Below are 15,347 nucleotides of genomic sequence, written 5' to 3' on the forward strand. Positions count from 1 at the left end.
CTTTCGGAGTCTGTCTAAGTCATCCATTATCTGCTTCACAAATATCATGACTGATGCAAAGAAGGTGGTACGGGTCATGTTCTCGCACATCTGGCATTTCCGGGTAATAGAATGAGCAACGGTTAAGATTCTCTCTCGGATTCTTCCTTTCTCTTGAAGCAACCGCCCTATCTGCTGGGCCCTAGCCTCCAAAGTCTGTTCGAACGCCTGGCTTTGTTTTCGAAGTTGCTGCAAATCCATTTCCAGCTGTGCTAATGCCCTATAACAGTGTTCTCTCTCGACTTTGAAGTCCTTTGCCTGTTTAATTATTCGGTTTTCTGCGACAGTGGCCTTTTCCTTTAATCTTGCGATCTTACCGTCATATTCTTCTTTTAACTGCTTAACCATGCGAGCCCGTTCTTTGCACCTTTAACCAATTGCCTCTGGACCCCAACTAATTCTTTTTCTACCTTGTCGAGGTCAAAACTGTAATCATTCACCTTTTGCCTTAGATTTGCTATAAGCTTTGTATCTTTGGCACTTCTGACGGGGTTGTCGGCCTCTAGCTTCATCTTTTGGATTTGGGCTCGTAGAACTTCATTCTCCTTGGCCAATTGTTTTCTCTCCCCTTCGTCAGCCGCGGCTTGCAAGCTATTTTCAAATCGGAGGTCTTGGACCTGTTTTTCCAACGCTCCTATGCGGGCCCTGTACTCGTTTTCTTTAGCTAACCAATCCCATTGTCCTTGTGATGAATCAACAAATTCCTGGATGTGAGGCCTTTTGGCCGGTCTTCCGAATGCAACGTCCCTTCTATACCAAGCCTGATAATCAGGTGACACCTCTCCTTTGGCTCGATCCCGAACACAAGTGTTTGCCGCCAAATATTGACATTCGCTCCAGACTTGGCGGACCACTGCTTCAGGAAACTGGCCATCGGGGCTAATCTCAACCACTTGCAAACTAAGATCATCATCCTTGGGTATTATCTGGCATCTCCCCAGTTGCCTCAACACTTGATACGGTGCGTAAGGCTGAATGCTTCTAAGCCCCATCAGTAGAAAATATGGTCGGGCTGCTGGCATATATACGACTTCATCAACGGGTAACCATCCCAGTGTCCACTCTATCTGGCTAGCCGTGAGGGACCGAAAATATGTTGTCCATCCCGTGACTCCTTCCGGCAATTTGGCTCCTTTAATCCTTGTGTAAAATTCTTCTATGCATGTTTTTTCTGGAGACCCGTAGCTCAAGAACTGAGGGCGATGACACAGATGCTCGATCATCCACATTTGTAATAACAAGTTGCACCCTTCGAAGGAAGTTTCCCCGGCTTTGCAAGCTGTACGAGCACGGAATATGTCGGCCAATATCATAGGTGCAAGTGTACTTTTGGCTTGATTAATGTACTGACAACCCCAACTATTTTTATATCAATGTTCCCATCCTTCCTTGGAAATATTAAAAGCCCCAAGAAAGCCACCATAAAAGCGAAACATCGATGCTCCTCCCACTTCTGGCGGTTTCCTTTGCTACATATCTTACTTTCTGGGTTGTTAAACCCCCCGATATGACCGTAGCGATGATATATGAAGCTTAGAGTACAAAAGCCATTTGCCAGGTCTGGGTTATGGACGGCCCTGACTATTTTCAAGGAGTCTAAAAACTTGTGTACAGCTACAACTCTGGGAGCAACCAAGTATTTGTGCCTCAACGAAACCTCATCCTTTCCAATGTAGCCAGCTATTTCCTCCAATGTCGGGGTAAGCTCAAAATCCGAAAAATGGAACACATTATGTGCTGGGTCCCAACATGTAACCAGTGCTCTAATAATATCTCCCCGAGGCGCAATATCAAGCAGACCGGTAAGCCCTTTCAAATGTTTCTTGGCCGCATCTTGCCCTTTTTTGCCCAAATCATTCCACCATAAACGCAACTCCAAAGGGATTTTATGCATGATTGAAAAGGGTTCATTTTGAGTCGTGCTCATCCTGCACATTTATTAAGGTGATTTAACAACTTATTTGACCTAAAAAGGAAAGCAAATAACACTATTTTGTTCAAATTTCCAATTTTAGAACTGCCGGTTTGGCAGTTACGGCCTTTCAGCACTTCGTGAAGCAGATTTTAAGGCTGTGCCTACTGGCCGTCAAATGACTCAAGATGGCCGTTTTTGCACAAATAGCCTTCCGGCGCCCGTTTGGGGACATTCGGCTATAGAACGGCATCACCTGATTTACTTATAACAAAAACAAAACAAAATTGACATTTTTTTTTGGTTATTTTTGCAAAAGGGGAGGTTGGACCCGATGAGGGTTGCCTACGTATCTCACATCCGGTGAGAACCAAACCAGCGTAGTTCGGTCAAATAAATCTAACTATTTTGAAAACACCCCTAATTTGAAAATAACTTTTTTTTTTTGGGTTTTTGTTGGCAAATTCACTTTTCTGAAAGCAAGACTCTTTTATATTTTCTTTTAGAGGCAAATAAACAAACTAATAAAACTTTTTTTTTTCTTTTTTTTTTCTTTCAATTTCTGAGAAATTCGGCCGTATTTCGGCGCAACTTGGCCATTGGTTTTTCCTCTAGTATAGGTAATTAACTCTCCACACTGCTATTTTCTCTTTTCTCTCTCTTTTTTTTCAATATTGCCCAGATATTCAAAGCCGGTCAGCATGCGAGTCCAAAACAGATAAATGCACAAGTAGGATGCATCAGGATGGTCCATTATTCCGGGTACACCTGTCCTAGCCGGACCCAACCCCTGTTGAGTCCCCTAAGTCAAAATGCACGTGATGCAGATAAGCGCTCCTACTAGGGATCCGGCATGAAGTCAAGTTCTTCTAGGTTCAAAACCTGGGTATGTGTTCTAGACTGTGTACCCGAGCGGACAACTCGAGTCGAGGAGGGGGCTACGTACCGGGAATCAAAAGGCCATCCGGCTTAGTAACTTGTCCGGCCTCTTTCTATTTCAGGGTATTGACACTAACAGAATAGGGAGTCTCAACCAGTAAGCACATCCCCGGAGGTGAGAAGAGAAGGGTTTCGGCACAGTTTATATACAGTTCAGATAATATCAAAGCAACATTTTGCACATTTAGCATGAAACATGTAGGAAAATCAGATAAAGCCAAATACAACAATATATCTAAGCTCGAATTCTGAACCCTTAACCTTGTGGTCGTGGGTTCGATCCCCAGCAGAGTCGCCAGAGCTGTCACACCTCCTTTTTACCTGTACCGGCGAGGGTATAAAGGATTTTTTCCATTTAAAGGACAATCGGAATGGGATTTATTATTGAGATTTCAGAGTCACCACTTGGGAGGTTAATGGTGTCCCAAGTCACCGGTTGAATCCCGATCCGAGGAAATTATGACTCTGTTAACAGTACGCGAACCAGAAATCCGAGTAAGGAATTCTGTTAACCCGGAAGAAGGTGTTAGGCATTCCCGGGTTCCGTGGTTCTAGCACGGTCGCTCAACTGTTGTATTTGATTTTATCTGATTTCGAAAACATGTTCTAACTCATGTGCGCTGTTTTTATTTTTTATGAGAATTGCAACGTCGTGAAAATGCATCTCAAATCACGTCGCACCAGTGCGCCCGTGACTGTTAACGCATTTCAACTTCGTTGAGATTTGGATTTGGGTCACATAAATGTGCACCCGATTTTAAGGGAGTGATGTTATTAATATACGCGCCTAAAGCAGCTACGTGTTTATTATATTTGGGGAAGACCATGAAATTCGCTAAATGGTCCACCCGAATTCTAAGCATTTCATATAACATCTATTGAGGGTCCCGTATTTATTTGGCGGGGCTCGTCTTGCCATTTTTATTTAAAGGCTACTCTTAAAGTGACTACAATTTCCTACTCACTTTGTCTCTAGAATAAATTAACAGAAAACAAAACCTAGTCAATTAATCCTGCTGTAAATTATTAACATTAATCCTGAATCTTTCGTTTACTCACAATCCTAGCAATTCTGGGCTTTGATGTCGATTGAGGCAACCAGCGAGCCCAGTTNATTTCCTACTCACTTTGTCTACTAGAATAAATTAACAGAAAACAAAACCTAGTCAATTAATCCTGCTGTAAATTATTAACATTAATCCTGAATCTTTCGTTTACTCACAATCCTAGCAATTCTGGGCTTTGATGTCGATTGAGGCAACCAGCGAGCCCAGTTGGTTTAATTTTTAATATGCCTGGTTTTGCCTGTTGCTATTACCCTTGGGCCCAATTTGAATTAAGAAAGGCCATGGCCTGGATACTTCCAGTTGGGCTAGTATGGGCCCAAACATCCAGTTCTTACTAATCATGAATCAATTTTTTCAACACTATTAACAATAAAGTCCAGGCTACTTGATTTCACAGACATTCACGAGCAAATCAGTTTATTCAATCAATCCAGTTAATGATACACGTAATTTTCAAGTAAAATACTGGTTTTAACAATCAACATGCGATTATTTATTCCTACGTTGAAATAGGGAGATTAATGGAACAGAAGAGAATATAGCTAACAGCTCAGTCCAAACCAATAGGCATAAACGATCTCGCAAATGAACACCAATGACTCTCTTTGCAACAACTCTCATATGTAGAACAGTACACTCATAAAAATAAAAATAAAAAAAAACCAGCTTGTTTCTGATTTTAATGCCAATATATTAGTATTATTCTAAGGGAATTTCAGGCTTCCAGAATTGACAGAATGTCTTGCTTGGGGTAGGGGTTTAGATGGCTGCCCAAAAAACCTGTTCAAGAAGGCATTAGGGGTGCCTTTTTATAGGCAAGGAATGGGGCCGGAACTTTTTCACCCATTTTCCTTCTTTTAATTTCAGATTTCTTCTATTAGACCTTCAATTTCTGACTTGTTTCTCAAGTTACTGCCCTAAGTTTACTAAAATCTACACTATAGTCCATCTTAGAAGGTTCTCTACTTATTACAATCCCTATCCTTACCCCCCTTCAAAAATTACCAAATCTAATAAAACTACCCTTTTCCCATGCCCAAACTACCCCTAAAACCTCCTGAAATTACTGACCATTGCTAAAATCTGCCAGCTATAACCAAACAACTAATCTAGCCTAAACTAATTAAGGTTAATTAATAGAACTTGAAGCTCAAACTGGAATTAAACCAATTAGACTAACAACCAGGTTCATTTATTCAAACCAAAACAATACTCAACACTGATTTGAAACTGGAATTTAGACAAAAATAAAAAAATCAAAATCATCCACTACACCAATAATGGGAATCAATTTGAATTATGCTAACATTTGACAATTAACTCACAGTTTGAATAATAAGCTAAATAGAATGAACATCATATCAGAATCAAACAATCCATGGAAATCGGCCTGAATATTAACCTAAACATTTGTTACTTGAAGAAGCTGATTATTGCTAACTAAACTACTAATCAAAACTGCATCTAAAAAAAACATGAATCAAATTAACAAAAGTCAAAAGAAATTCAAAAGAGATAAGACGAAAACTTAGCTGACTCCAAACTTTCATGGCCGAACTATCAACAAGATTCTGGCCTTTGGAACCCCACCCTAAAGACTCGATGCTCAAAAAACCCTAGATTTAAAATCCGGGTACTTCTACTCAGATTCGAGAGGGTCTGGTTAGATATTAACGATGAGGGATGTCAGGGGGGTATATGGTATGAAATTGGGGCTCGTTGGACAAAGTATGGTTCTGGCCGGAAAATTTAAATTCCATATTCGAGCAGTTCCGGCCAGATTTGAGGGATGGGGTTTGGGGGGTTTGATAGAGGAGGACAGGGCGGTTCTAGGGTGTTAATTTGGGCGGTATTGGGTGAACTAAGATTTTGGCCGGAAACTTTGGTTGAAGATTCGACGAGTCTGGGTAGGATTTGAGGGAAACTAATCGGGGATTTGTGACGAGGAGGGGGAGAAGAGTAGATGGTGTAATTTTGGTGGTCATCGGAGCATCGCCGCCGGCAGCGGAGATTTCCGGCCGGCGGCGCTAGCGCGGAGGACGGCGGAGGAAGGCGGGGCAGCGGTGTTGTTATACCGGCGGCTATATGTGTCTCTGAGGGATGGGGGTTGAGAGAGAGACGGAGGGGTGGGGGGTAGGGGTGATCCGACATTTAAATACCCCAAACCTAGGCAGTTCTCATCCGTCGGATCAAAACAAATCAACGGCTGTGATCGACATTTGGGAAACGACGTCGTTTCGTTTAAATGAGGATTGGACCGGACTGGGGTAAACGTTGGGCTGGGTTAATGATTTTGGGATGGGATTTCGTTTGGGCTAAGCAAATCTGGCCCAATTGTGGTCTTCTTATCAAGACCTCATTTTCCTTTTAATTCTTTTATTTGTTTTCTTCTTTTCTTTCTGTATTTTATTTAATTTTTTTATTTTTTCGAATTTTCTGATTTTATTAAATGTAAAATTAAAACTAAAGGACCCAAATTGACTCTAAAATTATGCTAGTTAAAATTCCAAAACTAACTAATTTCTATTTTAAAAACAAACTTAAGACAAATTCTAACAATTAAAAGTAGAAGTGCAAAGAACCATTTTTTGTGATCTTCTTTATTTTGTAATATTACTCACTAATTAATCCTAAAATGCGAAATTAACCCTACATGCACATGCCAAGTATTTTTGTATTTTTATGAATTAAGCCATAATAAAGGTGCACAAACAAATGCAAACAATTAACAAAATAAATGCCACAAAAACAAATCCATAAAATTGCAAATAATTAAAGAAGTTGTTTTTGTTTTGAATTTATAGGAGTAATCCATATAGGGCAAAAATCACGTGCTCACAATAGTTAGGCGTGATCAAGTCTTATATGACTTCTTCTTTGAAATTATTAATTATCAGCAGGATTTGGTCCAAAGTGGATTAAATTTGTCATGATCCTGTGCCATTATATCATATCATAAATGATAAGCCAATATACTTGAAATTAGTGTTTCAGTGGTTATGAAGTGCATGGGTTGTTGACTGCTTTTAATTTGGATGGTAAGGCATTAAATTTTTTGAAATATATGTTATTTTGCATATGCAAGTAATAATTACACTTCTTTCAGAAATTCTATATCCATAAATCATGGCCTTCACAATAATCTTAAAATTTGTTTAACAAGAATAATTCCTAATAATCGCTAGTATTCTTTAGGCGCGTATTAATAAATGAATAGTCGTAGTTATGTATACGTTGGCGTGACATAATTATGATTTCCAAAATAATTCGAGGTACGCGTTTGCGCGACTTTGGCCAAATAATTTTGATAATTAATAAAGCGTGATTAATTGTTTACACGTACGCATGACATGATTCTTGACGCGCCGAACAAAATGAGTACACGTACGCGCGACTCGTTTTAAGATAATTCCATAATTATGAATAATCAGGTAATTAAAAGCGGGTAAAAGGGTAATGTACATAGATTCTAAAAATGAGTAATTAAAACAAATTAATTAAGCCATGTTTGATTAAAAGCGACCGTGCTAAAACCACGGAACTCGGGAGTGCCTCACACCTACTCCCGGGTTAACATAATTTCTTACCCGGTCTTCTGATTTCGCAGACTTTAAAACAGAGTCAAATTTTCTCGATCTGGGATTTAAAATAAATCGGTGACTTGGGACATCAGAATTTATTCCAAGTGGCGACTCTGAATTAAATAAATAATCCCATTTCGATTAATGTCACTTTAATTGGAAATACTCCATATTCCCCGAAAAAAGGAGGTGTGACAATTACTGCTAAAATTAAGATAAGAATATGTTTGCTTAACTAGTTAAATAAGAAACAATTTACATAAAGATAACAGTAATACTTTTTTCTATTGTTAAATTATAAAATTGATCAAAAAGTATTGCTCAAGAGAGTTATGGATCTCATTCTAAAAGGTAATGAGTTATTGTTTCTTAATCATTAACAGTTTAAGGATTACGCTTTTACTCCGTATAAAATGGACATGAGGTATAGCTAGTGTAACATTTTATTCAAAGTTTTTTTAAAATTTTCAAATCTTCTAACATTAATTGAACATCTACTTTTGAAAGATGAGATGTTTACTTTAATTGCTTTTACCCCAAAAAATTGGTAAACAGATTTTAACATTTCATCGTTTCTATTATTCTTAAACTGAACGGCATTCCAATAAATGCTTCCACTTTTCAAATTTTGGATAGTGGAGAGTTCAAAAATTAAATCGAGATTTGTGAGAAATAGGATTTTAAGTTATATGCATTGATAGTATAATTTTTTATTTTAATTAATATATAATCTAGTATACTAGGTTACTTATCATTTGTTTTAAGTTACCAACAAATTCTATCAATGAAAGTTACATGTTAATTATCTTTTAATTACTGATTGTATAAATACTTTAAAAAAACGCATAGAACATAATTAAATTCTTAGAAAAAAATCGGTGAAAGGCCGCATATAGTTTTAAAAATACACAAAAAAGGAATAATTTTAAATTTGGCGAAATAAATAAACGACCCCTTCAAGTTGTCCTCAACGACCAGCTGAACACCTCAAGTGAGCCTATTTTCAATTAGACCATTTATTTATACACAAAAGAAATCAACTAAACACCCGACAATGTCAACCCCCATTGCGTGAAATCCACTCTCTATGACGCTAGTTGCCAACCTAAAATTAGGTTTTTTTTTTTTTACTAAAATAATGCGGACCCCACTTAATTTTCACAACCCCTTCTCCTCCAATTCTCTCCTCCACCATTCAACACTCTCCTCTACCTTAAATCACCTTTGCCTCCATTGCAAAAGAACAAAATTACCAAAGGATAAGCCTACAATTTTACAAAAAAAAAACACGTGTCGTACTATGAACATAACAAGATCTACTGTTTTTTGGTTGTTGTATGAATATTCGATTAGATCTGGCGATTTCTGTGAAATTTTTTGCTTACTTTTGCTCCAGTAATATCGTTGATGCTACTTTTTGCTTTTCAAAGGTCTTTCATCTAGGCCATTCATTTTTCTTTTGTGGAGTTTCAGGATCTTTGGTATTTCATATGAGATTTTAACATGTTTATCAAATTTGAGCTTGGGTTTGAAGGTAAGGAAGTAACTTATGGCGTCAAAGCTTGGGTTTGAAGGTAAATCCATGTGGTTTCTTGAAAAAAATTAGTTTATTTACTTTTTTAAAAGCAAAATTGCAATGAATGCTTGTATAAATTTATCGATGTAATTGGTTGTATGCGGACCCCACTTAAATTATTTCTATGCGGACCCCACTTAATTTTCACACCCCCTGGAGAAGGGTTTTTTTATTTTAAAAATTTTTTTTTTGGTTAATTTGTGTTAAGTTTTAATTACAAATTACACGTGTCGTTCATTGATTGGCTCATTTGGAAAGTGTAACTCACGCATCTGGTATGCTGTACCGGGGTGTCTATTTGATTTACTTAACAGACGCTTGAAGTGTCTACTTGATAAATAGGTTTGTTGAGGTGTTCAAATGACCGTTGTGGACAACTTAGAGGGGCCATTTATGTATTTCGCCTTTAAATTTTGATCCCTTAATTATTGATATATTCTACTTTTATTTCTTGCATTACTTGACTAAGTATATTTAAATTTGAATTGATTAAAATGTGTGTGTTTGGTCCTTTTGCATAGTAGATGCAAAAGTAGATATATATACGTTATGTTTAATTTATTTTAGAACTATATTACCATCAGATATGGAATAACAATACAAATTTAATATAACACACAAATAAATCAAAAGATTTAATAGTTAATAAAATATTAAACTTGTGAAGTCAAAAGCAGAGGGACTAAAAGTGTACATCTCAATCAATTTGAGGTTAAATATGTTTAACCTTATATTACAAGGACCAAAAGTATTAATATTAAAATAAGAAAGAGGTGAGAGAAGCTCTAGAGGCATATGTTAAGCGAAACTAGCTAACGTGCACCTTCCATGGCACGCCAGAAGAAGAAACAAATTCCGGCGCCGGTGGTGGACACCACTCTGTCCTCAACCAAAGAAGAACCACTGAGAGTTGTTACACCAGAAACGGAAGTCCCACAAAATTTAGCCCCAATTCAAATAGGACAATGGATGATGGGTATGGGAAGCGCTCCAACAATACTGCAAGCACCGAATTGAGTTCAGTCAGAGATACCAGAGAATCAACCGGTGAAGGAAGCGAACCAGCAACCTGAAGCACACAATGCGGCAAGAAAATTAACATATTCTGCAAGCTCGAGTGCGGTCAAACCAACAATGGCGAATGTAGTTAAAGGTAATCGAGCTCAACAATTAGGGCAAGAGCTTAAGTACTTTCCCCTGACATTGAAAGATGGAAATAAAATTGCTAAGCTAAGTGCAGATGCTATAGAAATGCAAAATCAGAAGTGGAGGTCAGTCCTAATAAGCTATGTAATTGGGGGTAATCCTACTTTTAAAGAGATGCTGAGATTTGTTTATGGGGTATGGAATACTGTCACAACTCCACAGATCTATCTACATAATGAAGGGTATTTCATATTCAGATTTGAAGATGAAGAGGACAAAATGAAGATCTTACAGAATGGATCTTATACCTATAATAACAGGCCTATGATTCTGAAACAATGGGTGCCAAACTTCAAACTAGATGAAGAACCCCTAAATGTAGTGCCTATATGGGTAGTTTTCCTAATTTACCTATCCAGTATTGGGCAACAGAAAATTTGGGTCGTATATCGAGTTGTTTGGGTAATCCAATTTGTACTGATAAACTAACAGCAAATGAAGAAAGGATAACTTATGCCAGAGTACTTATTGAAATGGATGTGGCCCAACCTCTCCCAGATTCAGTTACACTAGGGGAGCCTGATGGTAGATACTATGAACAATTGATTGAGCATTAGTGGAAACCAGAGTACTGTCAGGAATGTTTACAAATTGGAAGGCATAAAGTGATTTGCAAGGAACAAAACAGAGTAAGTGAAGTCAGTAATGTTCAACAAATACCAAGGAGACAGAAGAAGAAGACTAAGCAGCAATGGAAGGCCAAACCTAATACAGGTTCAGTGCTGAAATTGCGCTTGAAGTTGCTGGCAAACCAAGTGAAGAGCTCGAGAAGGATAATCAAGAAGTAACTATTACAGAGGAAAGTCAGAAAGTCCAAGAGAGCAGAAATAGAGGCAAGCAGAAAATGGTAGAAGTAAAAGGTAACAGGTCAAGAACTTTGATAGAAACTAAAGATGTGGAGCAGTTCCTTCAACAGAACAGATTCAGTACATTGAGGATACAACCTGAAAAAGCTAATGCCAATATGGCAAAAGGCGATACAAGTAAAAAAGACCCACCATGATCGTTTGCTCTTGGAATATAAGAGGGCTGAATAAGCCCTATAAGCAAAAGGAATTGAAGTCCTTTTTGCTTAAGAAAGTGGTACTGCTGGGATGTTTAGAAACTAAAGTAAAGCAAAAAAGAGCAAAAAAAATAAAAAGAAAGTTTGGAGCAGAATGGAAAATACATGCTAATTACTTAGTCAGTAATAGAGGTAGGATGTGGATTTGTTGGAAACCTAAAAAGGTTACAATGAATATTCTAGTATCTCATATGCAACTGGTGCATTGCAAGGTTGAGGACAAGGAGTCACAATTTGCTTGTGAGATAACTTTTGTATATGGGATGAATACTCAACAGGAAAGACAAGAGCTATGGAGAATATTAAAGCAAATTAACAGTTCTATCACAGAACCTTGGATGGTGATTGGAGATTTTAATGCAATTCTTTCTGTGCATGATAGAGTTAATGGGCTACCAGTAAAACAATCAGAGATGGAAGATTTCCAAAATTGCATTCAAGAAATTGGATTGGGTCAACTAAGTAAAAAAGTGTGTACATACTCATGGTGTAATAAAAGAGGGGAAAAGGAAAGAATCTACAGCTTGATTGATTGGGCATTTGGAAATGACTTATGGTTTATGAAGTATGGAAAACTGGAAGCATACTATCATATCTCGGAATGTTCAGATCACTCTCCAATTATAATCAGAACAGAAGTGGCCAAGCAAAAACTGCCAAGGCCATTCATATTAGTCAATGTGCTATTATCCCAAGAGAGTTTCAAAGAAGCAGTACATAAAGTGTGGGAACAGCAGGTGCAGGGACATACCATGTATTCAATCTGGAGGAAACTGAAGTTTATAGAAATAGAGACACCCCAGATGAACAAAGAAATGTCAATGTTGGAGAGGAAGATCAGTGTACTGGAAGAAGAACTGAAACAAGTACAGCTAGACCTAAGTGCAGACTTGTTCAATGAACAGCTTATAACAACTGAAAAAGAGATCCTAATGCAACTAGATAAATGGGCAACAATACATGAACAAGTGATCCGACAGAAGTCAAGAGCAACATGGCTAGCATATGGTGATTCAAATACGAGATTTTTTCATGCAGCATTGAAAGCAAGACAAGCGAGAAATAGAATTTCATCAATTTGCACAGAAGATGGCGTTTAATTACATGATCCTGTTCTGATCCAAAAAGAATTTACAAGTTTCTTCCAGAAGTTGTTGGGCACAAGTGAAGGAGAAATGCCATGTTTAGATCCAACAATTGCAAGAGATGGACCTTGTATTACTGCTGAGCAAAAGTTACTTCTTATTCAAGAAGTGACAGAAGCTGAGGTAGTTCAGGCTCTGAAGGACCTACCAGCTGAAAAAGCCCCTAGTATTGATGGTTTTCCAGCAGAATTTTTTAAGAAATACTGGCACTTGATACGGAAGGATGTGACAAAGGCAACAACACAATTCTTTCAAACTGGAAAGTTGCTAAAGGAGGTGAATTGTACTACTGTAACACTAGTTCCCAAGGTTAAAAATCCCTCTTTTGTGAAGGAATTCAGAACCATAGCCTGTTGTACAACTCTGTATAAACTGATTGCCAAAATTATTACTACTAGGTTAAAACTAGTAGTTGACCACCTAGTGGGACCTTCACAATCAGCTTTTATTGAGGGGAGAAATATTCTGGATAATGTGATTGTGACTAATGAATTGGTAAAGGGATACAAACAAAAGGGAGTGTCTCCTAGATGTCTAGTAAAGGTAGACATTAGGAAAGCATATGATACAGTGAACTGGGGTTTCCTCAGAATGGTATTGTTAGAATTTTGGATGCCTATGAAATTTGTCAATCTGATTATGGAATGTGTCAGTACAGTGAGCTATTCAATGTTATTCAATGGAGGACTTACACCCAGATTCCAAGCTAAGTGAGGTTTAAGACAGGGAGATCCAATATCTCCCTACTTATTTGTTTTAGTGATGGAGTATTTGAATAGATCACTTAAACAATTGAGACATATTCCAGATTTAAACTATCATCCAAGATGCAACAAGATGAAGATAGTTCATATATGTTTTACGGATGATTTAATTATGTGTTGTAGAGCTGATGTAATTTCAGTGAAGCTGATGATGAAGCAGTTTAATCATTTCTCAGAAGTATCTGGATTAAAGGCCAATTTAGAGAAAAGTTCTTTATATGTGGCAGGGGTTAACTCAAGGTTGAAGAATCAGATATTAGATGAGATGCAGTTTTCAGAGTGGGAGATACCATTCAGATATTTGGGAGTTCCCCTATCATCAAAGAAGATCACAGTTCAACAGTGTCTACCACCAGTTGAAAGAATGACTGCAAGAATAAAATACTGGTCTACTAAATACTTAGCATACAGTGGAAGGGTCCAACTTATAAAGAGTGTTCTATTTGAGATGCAAACATATTGGCCCAGGTGTTTTTAATCCCAAAGAAGGTCATCCAGCTTATGACAAGAATATGCAGAATTTTCTTATGGACAGGCAGTCATAAGTGCTCAAGGAGAGCACTGGTTACATGGGAGACATTGTGTAAGCCATATTCAGCAGGGGGTCTAAATTTTATAGAGTTTCATACTTGGAACATAGCAGCACTTAGCAAGTTGTTATGGGCTGTAGCAATGAAGAAAGACTCTCTTTGGATAAAATGGATCCATACGTTCTATATCAAAGGGAAAGACATACAACAAATGACAACTCCAGCTAGAGCTTGTTGGATAGTACGGAAAATATTGGATGCAAAGAAATGGTATTTGAACAAAGATTTAAATGTGGCGTTACAAGACTGCTGCACCACAGGTAAGTTCAGAATCAAAACAGCATACCAAGCCTTCCTACCACAGTATCAGAAGATGCAATGGAGAGGACTTGTATTGGGATCAAAGACTATTCCAAAACACAAGTTTATTTTATGGCTGACACTTATGGGAAGGTTACCTACTGTGGATCGAATACAGAGATGGGGTGTCAATGTACAAACATATTGTGTCTTGTGTAATACAGGAGCTGAGGAGACTTTGCAGCATATGTTTTTTCATTGCAGTTACTCTGCCTACATTTGGAATTCTATACTTCACTGGCTAGGAAAAAAGAGGAAGGTTAGTAATTGGGAAGAAGAAACAGAATGGATTAGCAGAAAAACAAGGAACAGCAGACCACGAGCACAGATTCTACAATTCTTATATGGTGCTACTGTTTACCATTTGTGGAGTGAAAGAAACATAAGAAGATATCAAGACAAAAAGGGAGAGGGTCGACAGATCCTTAAAGAGATTGTAATACAGTTGCATATAAGAGGTCAACAATTTAGCAAATGGAGGAGAGTCCTAGAGTCTTTGAATAGTTATCCTAAGTAGAGGTAGTGAGGTATTGGAAAAAGTTTTTTTTATATACCTTTACATAGATAGGAAAAATTTGTAGACTAGTTATAGAGTCTAAATGTAACTAGTGGATGTAAATAGATATACTTGGTTGAAATAAAATTTTAATTTTGGCCAAAAAAAAAAAAACAAGGACCAAAATTAGAATTTGTTAATATAGTGGAGACTAAAAGCGTAAATTACGCAAAAATGAATATTTATGACTCCATTAGGAGAACGGGAGGGGGGAAATGAGGGCAGAGAAGTGAACCTGCAACTCTATAGTTAGTACGTTGAGATTGTATCTACATTCTGCTAAAAGGCTAGAGAATCAGTGAGTTGCAGCTCTTCAATGGCGGAACCTTCGAGAAGGGATGTAGAAGAGAGTATGGGAAAGAAATGATAACCGCCACACTTTTATTACACTAGTTAAGAAACTATATTATATATATACAAGTGTCTAACTACTTAACCGACTAACTATGCCTGTATATCAGAATACGTTCTCTACACAATATTCTGGTCACCTCTCCGTAAAAAATGTCTAAAAAGGTCGAAGAAAGTTAGATTCAAAAAGAATACACGTCGCTCAATATTGAGAAACAAATTGGATATTTATTAAAATATATATTCAAAAGTATAATG

At 37.5% G+C, this 15,347-nt stretch overlaps 1 protein-coding gene across 1 annotated transcript; it reads left to right on the top strand.

Annotated features, from left to right (window-relative positions):
- Positions 11,554-12,483, top strand: LOC109227596. Its single transcript, XM_019392796.1, has one exon. The coding sequence runs from the start codon at positions 11,554-11,556 to the stop codon at positions 12,481-12,483; it is 930 nt and encodes a 309-aa protein (XP_019248341.1).

This window comes from Nicotiana attenuata, chromosome 6, assembly GCF_001879085.1.
Source record: "Nicotiana attenuata strain UT chromosome 6, NIATTr2, whole genome shotgun sequence".
NCBI lineage: Eukaryota > Viridiplantae > Streptophyta > Magnoliopsida > Solanales > Solanaceae > Nicotiana > Nicotiana attenuata.